The sequence below is a fragment of the Aethalodelphis obliquidens genome, unplaced genomic scaffold (assembly GCF_003676395.1).
Source record: "Aethalodelphis obliquidens isolate GAN/ISIS:26980383/991018 unplaced genomic scaffold, ASM367639v1 scaffold34, whole genome shotgun sequence".
NCBI classification, from domain to species: Eukaryota; Metazoa; Chordata; class Mammalia; order Artiodactyla; family Delphinidae; genus Aethalodelphis; species Aethalodelphis obliquidens.
This window is the reverse complement of record NW_020837978.1, coordinates 19287598-19304613: the sequence shown is the minus strand read 5'-3', so window position 1 is coordinate 19304613 and position 17016 is coordinate 19287598. Positions and strand designations below refer to the sequence as shown.

Genomic DNA, 17016 nt, shown 5'->3' with positions numbered 1-17016 from the left:
TCTCATAAGAATAAAGTACTCTTTTAAAAATTAATTGTTTTGCATGCACATTCTAAATCAATCTGGTTTACCGTAAGCAGTGAAGCAAGTGCCTGATTAACCAATATCTGTGGCTATACCTGGCACCAATGACTTATGTGTCATTGTGTTCCATTTATAAACTGATGCTTTTCCAAGCTAAGGAGGCAAGAAATGAGACCGTTCCATTATAGTTAAGTAAACTGCCTCTAGTAAGTAAAGATCAGGCAGGAGAAGCCACCATCTCAAAGATACAGGCAAATACATACCTATAAAATAGAAGCAATTATATTTTGGATTTTGTTCCGTTTGAGAGAAGAGAGCAGAAGATGTGGATAGTAACTTCAGCGTGGTTTTGGATTGTTTTATAGCTTTTTCCATCCACTTGTAGTTGATTTTGAGTAGTAATAAAATGAGAATTGCAAGATGTTTTTATGCTAAGTAGTTTCATTAAATAGCATTTAAACCAGCGTCATGAACACAGGAGCAGTGAAAGCTTTCTTTTTTGTTTTAAATTGGAGGTTGTGGTATATATTATTTTCTTATTTGTTGATTGATTTAAAACGTAATAAATCCTTAATAACAAAGTTACACATGTACTCTTTTTAAAAGTCAACCAATCCAAGAAAAATTATGACAAAAATTGCAACCACTTGCCCCAGCTTTCCCCGCCTGGATTCTTCCTGCTCTATAGACCTAACCGATTTGAGCTATTAGCTGTTTCTCATGGAATAGAGAAATATTCTTGTGTAATATTTTCCCTCCTCCCTATTTTAGTAATTGCCTATGTTTTTTTCATTTGCTTAGTTTTCTAAGTTTTCATTTGATTAGTTTTCTATTCTCTGTAGTCATTACCAAGCCATCTCCAAACTCTGCCAGAACTGTTGATCTCCTCTTGATATACTCAGATGTACACAGTGATAATAAATCTCAATTTGATCTTTTTCTCAAGGCTTTCGACCATCTGCCTCAGGCTGGTTAGTTGTTCTTCGGATCTGCTTTTCAGAGTCATCCTGGTATTTTTCTTCACCATTATTTCGGGAATTTTTTTGCTTCTCCCGTGGATGGATTCCCTATTTCCTGGTTTCTACATCTTCCTCTTTCTTGGTTATACCTTCGTTGTTTTTGTGGAGCTCACCTCTAGCAGCTGCCTCGGAAAAGCTTCATGGGAGGAACTTTTATTTTTTGAGACTCTGCATGTCTGAAAACGTCTTTTTGTTTTTCTCTAGCAAACTTGACTGTAAGCATGACTAGATATAAAATTCTAGGTTAGATATAATTTCTCTCAGAATTCTGAATGTGTTGCTCAGTTGGCCTTCCCATCCAGATTTGCAGTTGGGAAGTTTGATGTCATTCTGTTTCCTGATCCTTTGTAAATAATCCTTTTTCTCTCTCTGGAGGCTGTTAGGTTTTTTCCTTTGTTCCTGGTGTTCTGAAAATTTCCAGTTATGTGCCTTGGTGCAGGTCATTTTACTTATTCGACTGGGTACTCAATGGGCTTTTTGCGTTTTTTTTTAAGATTTATTTATTTATTATTTATTTATTTAATTTATTTTTGACTGTGTCAGGTCTTAGTTGCAGCCGTGGGATCTTCGTTGAGGCATGTGGGATCTTTTGTTGCAGCGCGTGGGCTTCTCTCTAGTTGTGGTATGCGGGTTTTCTCTTCTCTAGTTGTGGTGCGCAGGCTCCAGGACACACGGGCTCTGTAGTTTGTGGCACGTGGCCTCTCTAAGTTGAGGCGCGAGCTCAGTAGTTGTGGCTCGTGGGCTTAGTTGCCCTGCAGCATGTGGGATCTTAGTTCCCTGACGAGGAATCTAACCCACGTCCCCTGCATTGTAAGGCAGATTCTTTACCACTGGACTACCAGGGAAGTCCCTCAATGGGCTTTTTTATTCTGCAAATGTTTGTTTTTCAGTTCTGGAAAAAATTGTTGAATTATGTCTTAGATAATTTTCTTCTATTTCTTTACTTTCCTCTGGAACTGCAAGTATTCAGATATAGGACCTCCTAGATTGATCCTCTACTTATCTCTCCTACTTTCCACCTCTATGGATTTTTTTCTATTTTCTCAACTTTAAAAAAAAAATCAACAAGCTTCAGGGTTTATTTTCCATCTATTGATTTTTTTCTAGCCATCGTGGTTTTAATTTTTAAGAGCTCTTTCATATTCTCTGAATGTTCCTTTTTATAGCATCCTATTCTTATTTTATGTATGTGGTCTCTTCCCTTATTTCTCCAAAGATTAACCTATTATTTTAAACTTTCTTTTCCAGAACTATGTTTGTTTCTTCTGTTTCTTTTTTCTTTCTATCTTTCTATCTCCATGATCTCTGTCTCCATGTTAGAGGCTCTCCTTGGTTGTCTGGTTAGATTTTTTTTTAATTGCAATATATTTGACATGTAACATTGTATGAATTTAAGGTGTATGTCTGGTTAGATTTTAGAAGGAAGCATTAAGGAAACTCTCTGTGTACAGGCAGAGCTCATCAGGCTGGGGATGTTTCACTGTAGAGTGGTTCGTTTTGCCATTTCATTGGTGTACCTCCAATTTTCAGTATCTGTGTAGTTCCTTTGGGTTGGTCTATTTCTTTTGAGTGGAGTCTTTCAACCTCTTGCCTTAATGGTGTAAGCCTGGCTGTGAGCACTTTGGGATCTGACTGTGGGAAGGTGGCTTGGGGACCTTAAGTAAAAGACTTTAAGTAGAGAGATGTATCCTTCTGGGTTTCAGTACGGTGCCCTTGTTCTCACTGTGCTTGAGTGCAGCTTCCTTATAGTTCAATATCTTTAAAGAATAAACCTCATTTATTTCTCCAAGGTCAGCAAGGGGATCTTGGGAGTCTGCCTCCTTCATTTAAAGACTCTAAGCCAATCCACCTGTTTTTAGTTATATCGATACCTATGCCCATTCTTCCAGAGACAGATGGTGCCTCCAATCCCCAAGCCTTCTATAGGTTTTTTTCAATGTGCAAAGTTTGCTTCTTGGCTTCCCCTCCCTACAGACTCAAACTTTAGCTTACTTGGTTCTGCTGTTAATCGGCCCCATGTCCAGTGCCTTTACAGTTTCCCAAATTCTGTGGCTGTTTCCAAAATTCCAGTCTTCTGTGTCTCTACAGCTTCATCCCTTTTAAAGTTGCCCTTACCTAAAATTTAGAGGGAAATTGGAAGGAAGCTACAAAGCCCCCACACACACACACACATTTGTTCAGTCTGCTGTGTTTAACCAGAAATCTCTTTCACACTAATTCATCACTGTGAAAATAAACTGTCTTCATAGAATCTGCAGTAGGGATGATAAACTGGCAGCCTGTGACCAAATCTCCTATGAGAGAATCTTTTTGGCTGGCCCAGGGCTTACAATATGGAATCTCTTTAGTGGGCGTGTACTCTTCAGTTTACTGCAGACCCTGCAGTAAACTGGAATGGAATCTCTTTAGTGGGCGTGTACTCTTCAGTTTACTGCACTCCCTATTACCTCACACCTGTCCTGAATTACACATTTATGTTATTTGCCCAGCCACTGGGGGCATTTAAGTTTGTAATGATTGATCTACACATGTAGAACACAATGCCATTTTAAAGAATCTGCAGCCTAGAGGCTATAACCAGAAGCAGGAGGTTTGAAGTCCAAATATGCCCATTGACATATTTTGTCCCTTCTGGAGAACCAGCAGTCACCGACAGCTTCTCTTATGAAGGGTAAGCTCAATGGAGAGCTTGTTTGTGTTACTTGTTCATGTTCATGTGTAAAATACACAGAAAGATAAAGGAGGCTGCTTCTTTTGACCAGACCCCTAAATCTATTTCAGTGAAATGTATTTATTAAAATAAGAATTGGGAAATGTTCAGAACCAGAAAGGAGGCTGGAATAAACTCCTTGCTTTGCCATTGAAGAAACAAATCCCCATACTATAGTGGGGAAAGCCATTTTCCCACAAACACACAGCCTGCTGGGGGCTGGGGAGTCTACACAGGCGCCCAGGGTTCCTGGCTTCCAGTCTGGTGCTCTGTCTCAACACTTCAAGGAAGGGAAATGGGGAGATTAGGGGCTTCTAATTGTCTCACAGACAGATTCCATCTGTGCGGAGGGCTACTCGGCTTCCACTGCCTTCCCTGAAATGAAGGGAATTGCGTGCAAACAGTATTTTCACCATTCTCTATGTTCAGGTCACCTCCTCTTAGTGAATCATGTTTGTGGCTGGTGCTATAAGCATCACACACAGTGGGAAGAGCTAAGATGAGGATGCTCTGGCTTCTTAACTTCCCTGTGCATCATCAACAAGGCCTTCTGTGACATCCCCTTTGTTGATTTGTGTTTAATTGATGGAAATGGTGTTAAACATTAAAACATAGCCTTCAGCGATTTCTGATGTAAGCGAAAGAAAATCAACATTTACTTCTAAAGTGAGAAGACTTAATGGGGCAGGTTTTTTTCTAAGATGACTAAATAGCTATATAAATATAAGTTTTCAAGGTATTATATCTTATTCTATGAGTGTTGTGGGAACTTGTGGAGTTCAGCGGGCCTGGGTGAGCCAGCTCTCAGCAGGTGGCTGGCCAAAGCTTCCCTCTCCCTGTGTCCTTAGAGGGTCATGTCTGTAAATAGAACCACCCTTTTTTGTAGGCCATTGTACTTCAAACCACATTAAACCATTTTTTCCCTTCTGTGAATGTAAGCCTCTGAAAGCTGAAAACGGGAAGCAGTACTTTGCTGTCATGAAAAATTGAAACTGATTATTTCCAAACACCTCATTCAGCTTGGGTAGGAGATGATTTTAGTCTCTATGGGAACAGAAATAAAAACAAGTGTAGTAACTTCTTTACTTTCAACATCTCTGCCTGAATTCTGCCATCAAATCCACAGAAACACCTTCTATCCAAAGCCTATAACAAATCCTACTCCCAAATTTCAAAGATAGCAAATGCTTCATGGAGAAATGGACATTTAAGGTAGTATTTTCATTTGTGTGTGTGTGTATGGGGGCGTTCTGAGCTCCAGTTTCTAGGTCTAGGGTATTTCAGGGAGGGAGACCTGACAGGTAAGAATGAGGAGGACAGTTGGGTGGTTAGGTAGGCTCTCTTGCCTAGAAAGTTGTAGCGTGTGCTGTTATCTCAGATAGCGACGGTTTTAAACATTCAAATATACTCCTCAGGGAATTCTGATATAAATATAAGAAAAAGCAACATTTACTTTCTCTTAAATTTTTTTTTAATATTTTATTTATTTTTGGCTGCATTGGGTCTTAGTTGCTGCACATGGGCTTTCTCTAGTTGCTCTGAACAGGGGCTACTCATTGCGGTGGCTTCTCTTGTTGTGGAGCACGGGCTCTAGGTGCGTGGGCTTCAGTGGTTGTGGCGCGAGGGCATAGTTGCTCCGCGGCATGTGGAATCTTCCCTGGCCAGGGCTCAGAACCCACGTCCCCTGCATTGGCAGGTGGATTCTTAACCACTGCACCACCAGGGAAGTCCCAACATTTACTTCTAAAGTGGGTGGGACATCAGCTGTAGTGTCTGTTTAGATGCCTTTTCCCATTTCTAAATTTTGGTGCTGCTGTTACTGTCAAAGGTGTGATGCGAGTTTAAAGTGTAAGTCACTTGAGCAGCCTCATCTGTCTGTGAAAATACCTTCCAAGTAATTGATGCTTCTGATATTTTGTGGCTCATTTCCATATGATTTCCATATTCCATCTTCTTTCCTCTTACCACTCAGGAATCCTGAGTTAACCTTTGTAACTGCATGCATATTCTCTAGAAAACCTGAATACTTATGGTTTCCCCTGAGCCGTCCCTGCTAGGATGCAGACAGCAATAATAAGTACCAGACCTTTTCTGTCTTGCCATACAAATCAACCATTTTCCCGGGATGTCCCTTACAAAATAAATAGTAAGATATGCACGTAGGCAAATGCAGGCAAAAAGGCGCTTGGAATATCAATGCTGGTGTCATGTTAGGGAGAAAGTCTGGTGTCACTTTTCTAGTAACAGTATCAAGAGCAATTGCTTATGATAAATAAAGTGCTTTTTAAAAGGTAAAAGTCTCACCTTTCTTATAAACATTTCTATGTTTAAGGGTACGTATTATCTGTAATTGTACATATATGTGTAATATGTCTGTTAATCTAGCTGCACTCCGGACGTTCTTGATGTCAGTGAGGCTTTGAGACTGGAACCATCTAAATGATTTGTGCAATCATTATATACATCAGTTTAGTGAGTATATAGGAGAGAGTATAATGAATACCCTTTCTTGACTCCAGCGAAACATAAGAATTGTGCTTTATACAGAATATAGTATTGCACAATTACTCACAGGAATGAGCTAGTCCTGAAAGTTCAGGATGGAGAAACAGTGTCTACCTGAAAACTGGTTCTCTTAAAATTTTAGTCACAAATTGACTAAATTCAACATAAACACCAGGGGAGAAGACCTTTAAGCACAGGTAAAAATATCTTCCTGGTTTATCGCCTTGGCAATGATGTGTTTCTTTTTTATAAAGTGACTCCTAAGAAAGAGTGGCAGGGTGATGTAATTAGAATAAATCTTGTAGAACTGTCTTTATGGCTAAATATCATTCTGTCAACAGTCAGTACTATTTTCTCCCAGTTTTCAATAAAATTCATACTTTTTAAGTTAAAATATGACCTTCATCTAACGAGGCATAATTACAATTAGAAATTTTAACCAAAGATGTCTTTTAGGAGTGGTGGTGTATTTATGACCATACCTGTGTTACGTGTGGTTTAGAGCCTCACCAAGTGTCACCTGGGGACCAGCAGCATCAGTAGCACCTGAGCTGCTGGAGATGCAGAGGCTCAGCACTGCTGACTCAGAATCTGCATTTAACAAGATGCCCGGTGATGGAGAGGCATTGGCTTAGAAGACACGAGGCTGGGAGTAACTATTTAACATCGTGTTGAGTTTGGGATGTTGCTCTGTACATTATCTTGGGGAGATAGTACAGTCCTGTGGTCAAAAAAGCATTCATATCCCTCTGTCACTATTGGTGGGCTTTTGGTCAAGTTTACCTAACTCTTTATGCTTCAGTTTGTTTATCTGCAAGTTGGGATGAGAACAGTATTTTCCTCAAATGGTGGTGAGGTTAGTTTAAATACGATTAGGCAGGTGAGGTGCATGGAACATAGGACCAGGTCCCTGGAGAGCGCCCAACAGATGTGAACCTTGTCACCATCATCTGTCCTTTTCTGAAGGCACATACTCTGTTGGCTTTTATCTGTGGGAGGCACATTTGGGTTTAATTCAAGACAATGAATTACAATCCTGTGGGAAATGTGGTGATGGACACAAAGGTGAAGAAGAAAGAGCCCTTGCTTCTAGAAACTTCCAGAAGGCCTCCCTAGAGCCAAGGTTATTTCCCCATTATTCCACAATCATTCCAAACATCGTTTGAGGCATCTACGTACTCGATAGCAATTCATGTTCACAATTTTCCTTTTTTTTTTTTTAAAGATTTTTTTGACATGAGCCATTTTTAAAGTCTTTATTGAATTTGTTCCAATATTGCTTCTGTTTTATGTTTTGGTTTTTTGGCCGAGAGGCACGTGGGATATTAGCTCCCTGACCAGGGATCAAACCCGCACCCCCTGCATTGGAAGGCGAAGGCTTAACCACTGGACTGCCAGGGAAGTGCCCCACGTTCACTATTTTCATATCAAACATAAGTAGGGGATAATGGCACACTGTGATTAGAGTTTGACAGGTGTTCTGAGGGCGCAAATCAGGAGTGACAACTGCCTGAGGGGAGCAGGAAGGCTTCGAGAGAAGGTGGGTCTAACGAAGGGAAGGAAGAGCCTTCCGGGTAAAGGTAGGAGAAACAGGATGAATAACCGGCTACTGCCAACCTGTCATGACAACTGAAGACAAAGTCGTGCATTACCTAAATGCATATACTCATTTACGGAGGTCACCCTTTTTTGGTATTTACTGCTGGCACATTTGTGTTACTTTTAAGAGCGAATAGAGTTCAGAAAAAATAAAAGCTATTGGATGGTAAATTTGTTGTGAGAAGTGCATACCAGGGAACTCAGAAGCAAAGAATAAACTAAGTAACTAAAAGCAAGGGTGATTAGTTTATGAAAATCACACCTAATCGTCTCATTGGACCAGAAGTTGAACATCAGCCTGCATATTAACTGTATTAACTAAGAAGAGCAAGATAATTGCTAAGTGTCTTGATACATTTTGTTTGTTTGTTTTCATGTGAATGAGATTTAGAAGGGACACTGCTCTAAGTGGCCCACTAGAATACGATTTCATGACTGTAGTGCAAATCCTGTATTACACTATTTAATCAGACAACAGCCTCTTAACTCTTTCCATCCAAGGGCAAAAAAAATGGAGTGGTAACGATAATAAACATATATATACACACACACATATATGTATATATATATATTTGTAGCTTTTTCAGTTTATAGTGGTCTTTCATGTGCATGATCTCATTTGGTCCTTACTGCACTTCTGTGAGGTCATTATTATCCTCAGTTTCCAAAGGGTGAGGTGGGTTCACTAGCCTGAAGCTGCAGAGTGACCCCTGCCTTCCCAACAGACCACGGCTGCTTCATTTCACGCAGCTGACATCACCATTGTAGAAAACATCAGCAGGCAGAAATTTTGTCCAGGAACCCCCACCCCTGCCTGGTGAGCTTCTTCAGTTATGAACACAGTCTCTTGGAATCACATGAGAACTGGCTTCTGCAGGAAGGAGAGGCAGCGTCACATGTGGGAGCTCTGCTTCCCTTCAGTGTAAAAGGGACAGTGTGATTGGACCTGGGAAAGAGGGTTCTTCCCTTCCTGCTTCTCCTCCTCCTTCCTCACTCTCTCAAGTTGAACTTGCGATGTCTAACTCTTACCTTTTCCATCCATGTCCCTGTCCCTTTCTCCCCACACCCTCCACCCTCGCCCTTTTGCCTCCTGTGTCCACTTTTCTCTGTCAACATTGCAAACATCATCGGAATCTTGTAAGGTTCTTTGAGGTGCGGGTGGAAGGTGGGTTCTGTGTACACGTCACCCCTGGCTCACTGCGCTAACACTGGCGTCTGGCTGGCTGTGACTGTCCCTGCTTAGCTGGGCAATCAGGCAGGGCCAGCTAAACGGGCAGAGGCTGAGAACTACTTGGGAATTTTGAAGAAATTAAATAGTTGCAAAGTTTTGTTTTGTTTTGTTTTTTGGTGGGGTGGAGTGGGAACACATTATTCAAATATAGTGTGGCTATCTAATAATGGACACCCACTCTCTTATAGAAGGAGTGCTGTTTTTTTTTTTTTTTTTTACTTCTTTGTAAGCCCTTACCACGGTATAGATTTTATCTGTGTGCATGTGTATGGGTGTAAAACTCAGTGTTCCTTCTGGGGATGATTTGATTGATGTATACACTAGAAACATCTTTAATAACTTAATGCTTGCTTCAAAGGAGATTACACCAAAAAGCGCATTGCTTTTCATTTATTCATTACAGATCTGTCATAGAAGCATTTTTTTCTTTCTTTCTTTTTTTTGTCCTGAATTGTGTTGTAGTAATAATAAATTTCGTACTACACTCAGGATATTTTAAAGGATTATAAGCCTTTTAACTAATGTTACCATCTTATTTAAATTGATCAAATTGGTATTTCAGCCCCATAATCCAGCATTTCTTAAAGTTGAGCCAACCAGATGTGGCTTCGTTTGATGGCTACTAAAATAGCTGTGCTGGGAAAGTCTAATAGAAATAATGGGATGAAAGCATAATACTGCTTGTTAGTAGTGGTGGTAATAACAGCGAAGAGAACAGAGCTGAATTTCGGGCTAGGTGTCTCCATCCTTAAAAAGAGATTAGGGTATATCCCAGCCCAGCTCTTTTCATTAAAGGGGGAAAAAATGTATATGCATTTGGGGATTGGGAGCAAAGAAAGGGGTAGGGTGATAGACTTAAAACTAAAAACTAGAAACCAACACTCTATCATTCTGTAACTTTTAGGTATAAATCCAGATATCAGTAAAGGAAAACAGACTTTTTCCCATTTAGACAGCCGTAGTCACCTTAGCAGACTTTAGCAAGCTCTTGTAATAGATTCTCAGAGGCAAGGGACATATCTAGATTCCTGAATGGTTAAAATAAAATTTGAGTTTTCCGGTATCATTATTAAAGAGTTTGTATTAAAAATGCTGTATAACTTCTCTTTAAAACCAAAACCCAGGGCTTCCCTGATGGAGCAGTGGTTGAGAGTCCGCCTGCCGATGCAGGGGACACGGGTTCGTGCCCCGGTCCGGGAAGATCCCACATGCCGCGGAGCGGCTGGGCCCGTGAGCCATGGCCGCTGAGCCTGTGCGTCCAGAGCCTGTGCTCCGCAACGGGAGAGGCCACAACAGTGAGAGGCCCGCGTACCGCAAAAAAAAAAACAAAAAAAACCCAAAACCCAAAGTTGCTTTGAATAAGGCAACTTTAGGCACAGTAAGGATTACAATTTCTAGAAGTGCGATACACGATTATCCAATTTTCAGAGGTAACTTGCACAGAAATCTTTTTGCTCTCATTGGCCGTTAGCGCTGTAGTACTTCTGGATTTTCGTTATGTCCTGCTTCAAGTACTCTGCCTAACAATGTTTATAATGTTCCTTCCCTAGATCTACCAGTCTTTAATAGAAATCCAGAAATGTTTTGTTTTCAGGTCAGTAATTCTTTAAACAATAAAAGTCATGTTGCCTACTGCAGACGTCATATTTTCTGGCCATTGAAAGTATACTTGGGTGTGCTTGCAGCAGTGCTAGGTACATTAGCAACTGCTTGTGTTATTACTTTGAGAAAGAATATAGGACTTTGGGACAAGACCACCTTGGGTTCCATCTTAACCCTGTTGGTTCACCTGCGGTGTGATGCAGGCAGCGTTGAGGGATTTCTCACTTTCCTCATTCATATAATGGGCATCAGAAGCCTGTTTCGTAGGGTTCTTGTGAGGGTTTTAGGAAACGATGAATGTATGAATGCTGAGAGTGACATTCGGCACATACAGGTGACGGGTGCTTGGTGTATTTGCTGCCTGTCCTTTGCTCTCCACCTATGGACACCATTCACGCAGTGCTGTAAAAACCTCAGTGCCCAGACTGTGTGGGATGTGGCCCCAGGCTGCCACACCCCACCCTGAGTTACTGCTCTTTCCTCCTGCCCCACGATCTCTGTGATGTGCTGCTGTACCGCTCTGAGCTCTTTGATGTCACAGTCGTATTTGTCTCTGAATGCCTGGCATCTAGCCCAGCACAAACAGCTGCTCCAGGCCCATTAGCTCGAGTCATGGTGCCTGAGAGCCCTCCAGTGTCTCTTAGAGTCCCCCTGTGAGTATCCCCTAAAAAATCCCTCAGAGTCACCAGCAAGGGAACTTGCTGTCTCTTGGTCCAAGACACCTGAGCCTTTTCATGGCCTCTTCTGATAGGTTAGTGGGGAGCCACCCACCGTGTTTCTCTGAGTTGGCTCTTTTTTTTTCTCTGTAAATTTTTTTTAACATCTTTATTGGAGTATAATTGCTTTACAATGGTGTGTTATTTTCTGCTTTATAACAAAGTGAATCAGCTATACGTATACATATATCCCCATATCCCCTCCCTCTTGCGTCTCCCTCCCGCCCCTCTAGGTGGACACAAAGCACCGAGCTGATCTCCCTGTGCTATGTGGCTCCTTCCCACTAGCTATCTATTTTACATATGGCTCTTTATTCTAACTCTCTCCCACCCAGAGTCCCCTCTCTGTCCCAGTGTTTTATTCAGGAAGCCTCTGGACCTCCTGGTGCTGCCGGTTCCTTCCCTGGGTCCCTCAGAAGCCCTTTCTCCTCAGTGACATAAACGTCATCTTTGGCCCCAGACATTTCCTCTGCTCTGTTTTCACAATGACAGTGCCCACCCTGTCCCTTGCCACACTCTCCTGTCATCACTTCTAGTGCGTCTGCGTCAATGCTCTGCCGTCTTTGTTCTCTGCATTGAGAGAGGGTGGGACAAGTGTGTGGAGATGGGAACATAGTGTTTTCTCCTTTGGAAATTGAAAAATTTTCTCACCGTCATTCATTTAGGTCTTATGCATAAAAACCAGAAATCCTTACCAAGCGCTGTGGGTTTCATTTTATAAATCTCTTGCCTTTTCTTTCCACATCATCTAGCAGATCCATCCCCTCCCACCTTTAGTTTCTGTCCAGCATTTGGCCTTCCTAAGGGCCTCCCCCTGGGCAGCATGCTTAGGGATCACTAGGGCTCTACGCAGTTTGACATTAAGCAACTGAATGGAAATTTGAAAGATGCAGAAGCACTGTACTATTATTTAATTTAGTCTTTGATGACATTGTCTTTGATGACAAACACGATGGTTATTGGAATATTTTAAGAATTCATTTTTTAACCTTCATTTTTTTAAAGGGCATCTTTGATACCATGTAATCAAATCTGAGACTTTATGTTGGACAGAGTATAAGAATTCATGGTTCTGCCTCTTTCCTCTTCGAAATAATGTTGTGTTGAATTTTATCCTGAGTTTTTTTAGTCTACTCTGCTCCATTTCCTTCCTTCTTTACTTCCTAAACTGAGAGCATTATGGTAACTTTTATAAGAAGACCATTAATAGTCCCATAATAAGAATTTGGGTAGTTAGAGGAGAATGGACTTCCAGAGTTGGAAGGGAGGTCAGAGTTAATTGCACCTCAAACCTTTGTTTTACAGATACCAGGGGATTAACTGACCTGTCCAGTGTCAGATGACTAGAAAGAGGCAGGAGTGGGGTCCTAACATAAAACAAATTCTCTTTCTACCCTATTCTTTAAAAAACTCATGTTTTATTAAGGCCAATGAAGAAATATGGTAGGTCCAGGAAAGAATGTATTATAACAAATGGGAAGATATTTTAATTTTTTTTTTTTTTTTTTAGGATCATGATGTGCCAGGTGCTTTGCTAGGCACTGTATGTAACTTATTTAATCTCCGTGGAAGTTTTATTATATTCTCATTTTACAAGTGGGGAATATGAAGTTCAAAGAAGTTAGGTAACAGCCAGTAAGTGCCTGGCCAGGACTTGAACCTGGGTCTTTCTCTCTCCAAAGTCTTGGCTCTGGAACTTGGCCTCCTGTTCTCTTTTAAAACAGACTTACATGTATCTAAATAACAGTAAAAATGCCTAGTTTATAAACTACTTGAGAGTTTCTTATTTTTTATAGAAAGAATATATAGTTTCTTGGCCTTGGATCTGCAAGACAATCATTTTTTTTTTTTTTGCGGTATGCGGGCCTCTCACTGCTGTGGCTTCTCCCATTGCGGAGCACAGGCTCCAGACGCGCAGGCTCAGCGGCCATGGCTAAGGTCCCAGCTGCTCCGCGGCATGTGGGATCTTCCCGGACCGTGGCACGAACCCATGTCCCCTGCATCGGCAAGCAGACTCTCAACCACTGCGCCACCAGAGAAGCCCTCGACAATCACTTTTTGTTATTTAGAGATATACAGTCAACTCTCTTAGGCATTGTATGGAAAGCTGTCCATGTTTATTTTTAGAAAACCAGGCTTCACATCCTGGCCATCGCCATTGCCCTTTTTCATACTTAGAGATTTAAATACATACCAGACACTAGTGGTGGGGATGATAATCTCTCCACAAAGAATTTTTTTTTACCTCCTCCTCTGGGCCACTAGACATTGGCCAAGTATCCTGCAGTTTAGTTTTCTCTTTGCCATGGGGATTAAGAACATTGATTTTGGAGTCACATGGTTCATTTTCATTCTGGCTGTTCCACTTACAAACAGTGGAATCTTGGGCTAGATACTTGGTCTCCCCAGACCTTAGTTTTCTCACCTGTAAAATGGGAATAATACTAACCTCACAGGATGATTGTGAGAATTAAATGAGAAAATATTTGTGAAGAGTGGTATATTTGTAAAGGTTAACACAAGATATACTGTATATATGCAAATGTAAGGAAGTTTCACTTGACAGTAATATTATAATTATTACATTATTATAATGTGCCATGGAAAATCTCTGTTATACTTTCTATTTTTATCCATTATTCCTTTTGATCCATCAGAGGCCAGCAGAAATAGTAGATGAGGAAGATAGAGAGAAAGAAAATAAGGAAGTGGGACAGAAGGAAGACTTTTCAGGAATGAATGGTGGAGTTGAAGAGGAAGGAGGCGGGGAGGCTACTGAAGCTCCAGAGCAAGCAGAGGAGATCCTGGATCACAGGGAGGAGCAGCCAGGTCCTGCTCGTGTGAGCAGAGGCACCAATGAAGAAAATGGCGAGGAACTGGACCAGGTTAATAATGAGCTTCAAGAAGCAGTGGATGAGGAAATAAAGTCTCAAGGAGCTGGCAGTGGATGTGAAGAGGTATTTCTATTGCTTTTGCTCACTTGTGTGCATGTATGAAGTTTGTGTGTGTGCATCTGTACTCACACTTAGGGAATTATTCAAGCACTTAGGACTTGAAAGCTATGGCACTTCCAGGATTCCATGGAACAGAGTTTGAAAACCAGCTAATTCTAATCTTACCCCTTAGTTTTCAGTCCAGTGGGTAAAAGACAAACTGTAATGAGATATCATTAATGTATGAGAAATCCAAGGGGGCAGGGTTGCTGTTCCAGAAGCTGCCTTTATGTTTTCATTTTCTGTCCTCTTATGTACTCGATGGTGCTTGGTACCATAGTCACAAAGAATTTGTGAATTCTAGTAGAAAACTAACAAAAGACATCTGGTATGGGGCTGGATTATTAATGTGACATGAGAGGAGAACTGCATTTTACTCTTCCCTTTTCTCTGAAAATGCTAAAATGAAAAGTATAGGTATGTTGTTGAAAAGAAAAGCTCAAAAGGAAATAAAGAAAAAAATTGAGAAAAATAATACCTGAAGCTCAAGAGCTGAGTCTGTGCCCTTTAAGCACATGGTGGGTTATGGTCCCAGAAAGGGCTTCTGAACAAGTAAAGTTTGAGATTGTCATGTCCACTGGGTGATGATAGACTAAACAACATAGGGAACCCAAGGAACTATTTTTAGTTGAATATTTATAAGATTAAAGGCAATAGTGAGTCATTTTTCCTTTGTAAATTTTATTGTCTCTGTAACTAAAGAGCTAAATATCTTTGTTTTCATCTGTTTTCCTCCAGGCTGACTTGGACCCTCAAAGACCACCAAAGCCAGAAGTAAAAATCACCAGCTCACAAGAAAATGATAACAATGAACAAAACAAGGATAATCTGTTATAGCATGGATGATTTTTAAAAAGAGAGTATATTGAGTATAAGAAAAATTAAGGGTTATAATACTCGAATAATAAGCATATAGTTATTGCTAAACATAATGTGACAATATGGTTGAATACTACCTACTGAAATTTAAAATTAGAGGCCAAACTAATGGGAAACACTAGATAACTTTGAATAGCTACTAAAGCAGAGTGACTTTTTATGAGATGTGTTTTAAAAAGTCATTTAGAAAAAGTAAACAAGAGTAATAGAGGGGAATTTGCACTGGAAGACAATTGGCCACTTGTCTTTGTAAAGATGAAAAAGAACAAGATCATTCCTGTTCTTGGTAAGTGAGATTATTAGATGGCAGCTTATGCTAAAGCACTTATCTAAGAAGGCACAGAATTTAAAAAAAATGATAATAGGAAAGCATGTACTATTTTTTTTAAAGCAATAAACTCTTGAATAAACAAATTGCAATTTAGTTTCAGAGATAATTTGAAGATGGGAATAGATTGAAATGTTTCTGTGTCTTGTTGACACTCCTTTCTTTCTTCCTCCTTAGCCAAAATCCACCTTAAGAGAACAAAAAGGAAAATACAAGGTATTCATTTTGGAAGGAGGAAGTATTCATTCAGTGTATTCCTGACAAATATTGTCATGCCCCTCCCTTAACTGCTGCAGGTTTTAATCCTTATGGCTTTAATGACACATACTCAGGAAGGAATTATAAAGGAACACCCAATTATATCACTGAGCCTGGCTGGGTGTTTTGCAAATTCTGGTATCCTATGGATTTTCGTTGATCCAGTCTACCATTACCAATAATACTCCTCTCTTCTCTGCATTATTGTTCAATATTAGAAAACTCAATATTGGCTATTCCAAAGATTGAATTTTCTCCAAACAGTTTTTTAACAAAAAGAACAAGACAGCATAGTAGAAAAAAAGTAGGCTATATGAAGAGTTTGTTACTCCTCAATTTCTCTTGCCTTTTGCCTTATTTCTATTAGGACCGCCTTGTCATATTTTTTCCCCTAGGGGTATCAGCAAATATTTATTTTCATGGTCAGTTATATTTAGACTTTCAAGCAGATTCCTTTCTATATAATTAGAAGCTATAGGATAGAAATTGTTGAAAAAAGTTTAAAAATTGTCATAATGAAACCAGTTCCTGATTACAGTTTTAGGGGTTAATTAACTCAAATTGCCTTGTTAGGTATATATGGAGAAAAAAATAATCGTATTAGTTTTTTGAATTCTTAAGAGATGATGTAGTTCTTCCTTAAATATAGAAATATGTTTTTCTCATATTAAAGAATATTTTTGTTAATTATGTATAAGTTATAAATTTGAAATTTTAACTTCTTGTGCTTTCATAGAATTCATTATTAATGATAAGTTTAAAAGATTTTTTTCCCCTCCAGGTTTCGTAACCAATCACTTGGAATCAAAGTAGTTACATAAAGCACTTAATAATACTATAGAAAACTGGTGTATTTTTCCTAGAAGCTATTTTAATGTTTTCCACAAATAGGAAGTATATGCAGAGAATATAATGTAACAGTATTGGAAAGAGATACTGATATAAGGGTATAGTAATCTGGGAGGATGATTATAAATGGGGTCCTATATTTCTAATATAAGCACGAGATGGTGCTTTCTACTAATAGGCTTATTTTTTCAAATGGGACAATGTAAAGCATTGCAGACTATAAGCAACAATCTTAATAATTCTTGTTGCTAGGGAAATAGACTACCTGGTCTTTTAAATTCCCACACTATTACCGGGCCTGGG

General features: G+C 39.9%; 1 protein-coding gene across 1 annotated transcript in view; it reads left to right on the top strand.

Moving 5' to 3' along the window:
- The window catches only part of DCDC2 (doublecortin domain containing 2), a 154877-nt gene extending 139185 nt beyond the window's left edge, over window positions 1–15692 (top strand). The window contains exons 9-10 of the mRNA XM_027128194.1: window positions 14064–14363; window positions 15138–15692. Coding sequence (XP_026983995.1) covers window positions 14064–14363; window positions 15138–15236 — 399 coding nt within the window. The 3' untranslated portion in view covers window positions 15237–15692. The remainder of the gene's footprint in view (window positions 1–14063; window positions 14364–15137) is intronic.
- The last annotated feature ends 1324 nt before the right edge of the window (window positions 15693–17016 follow it).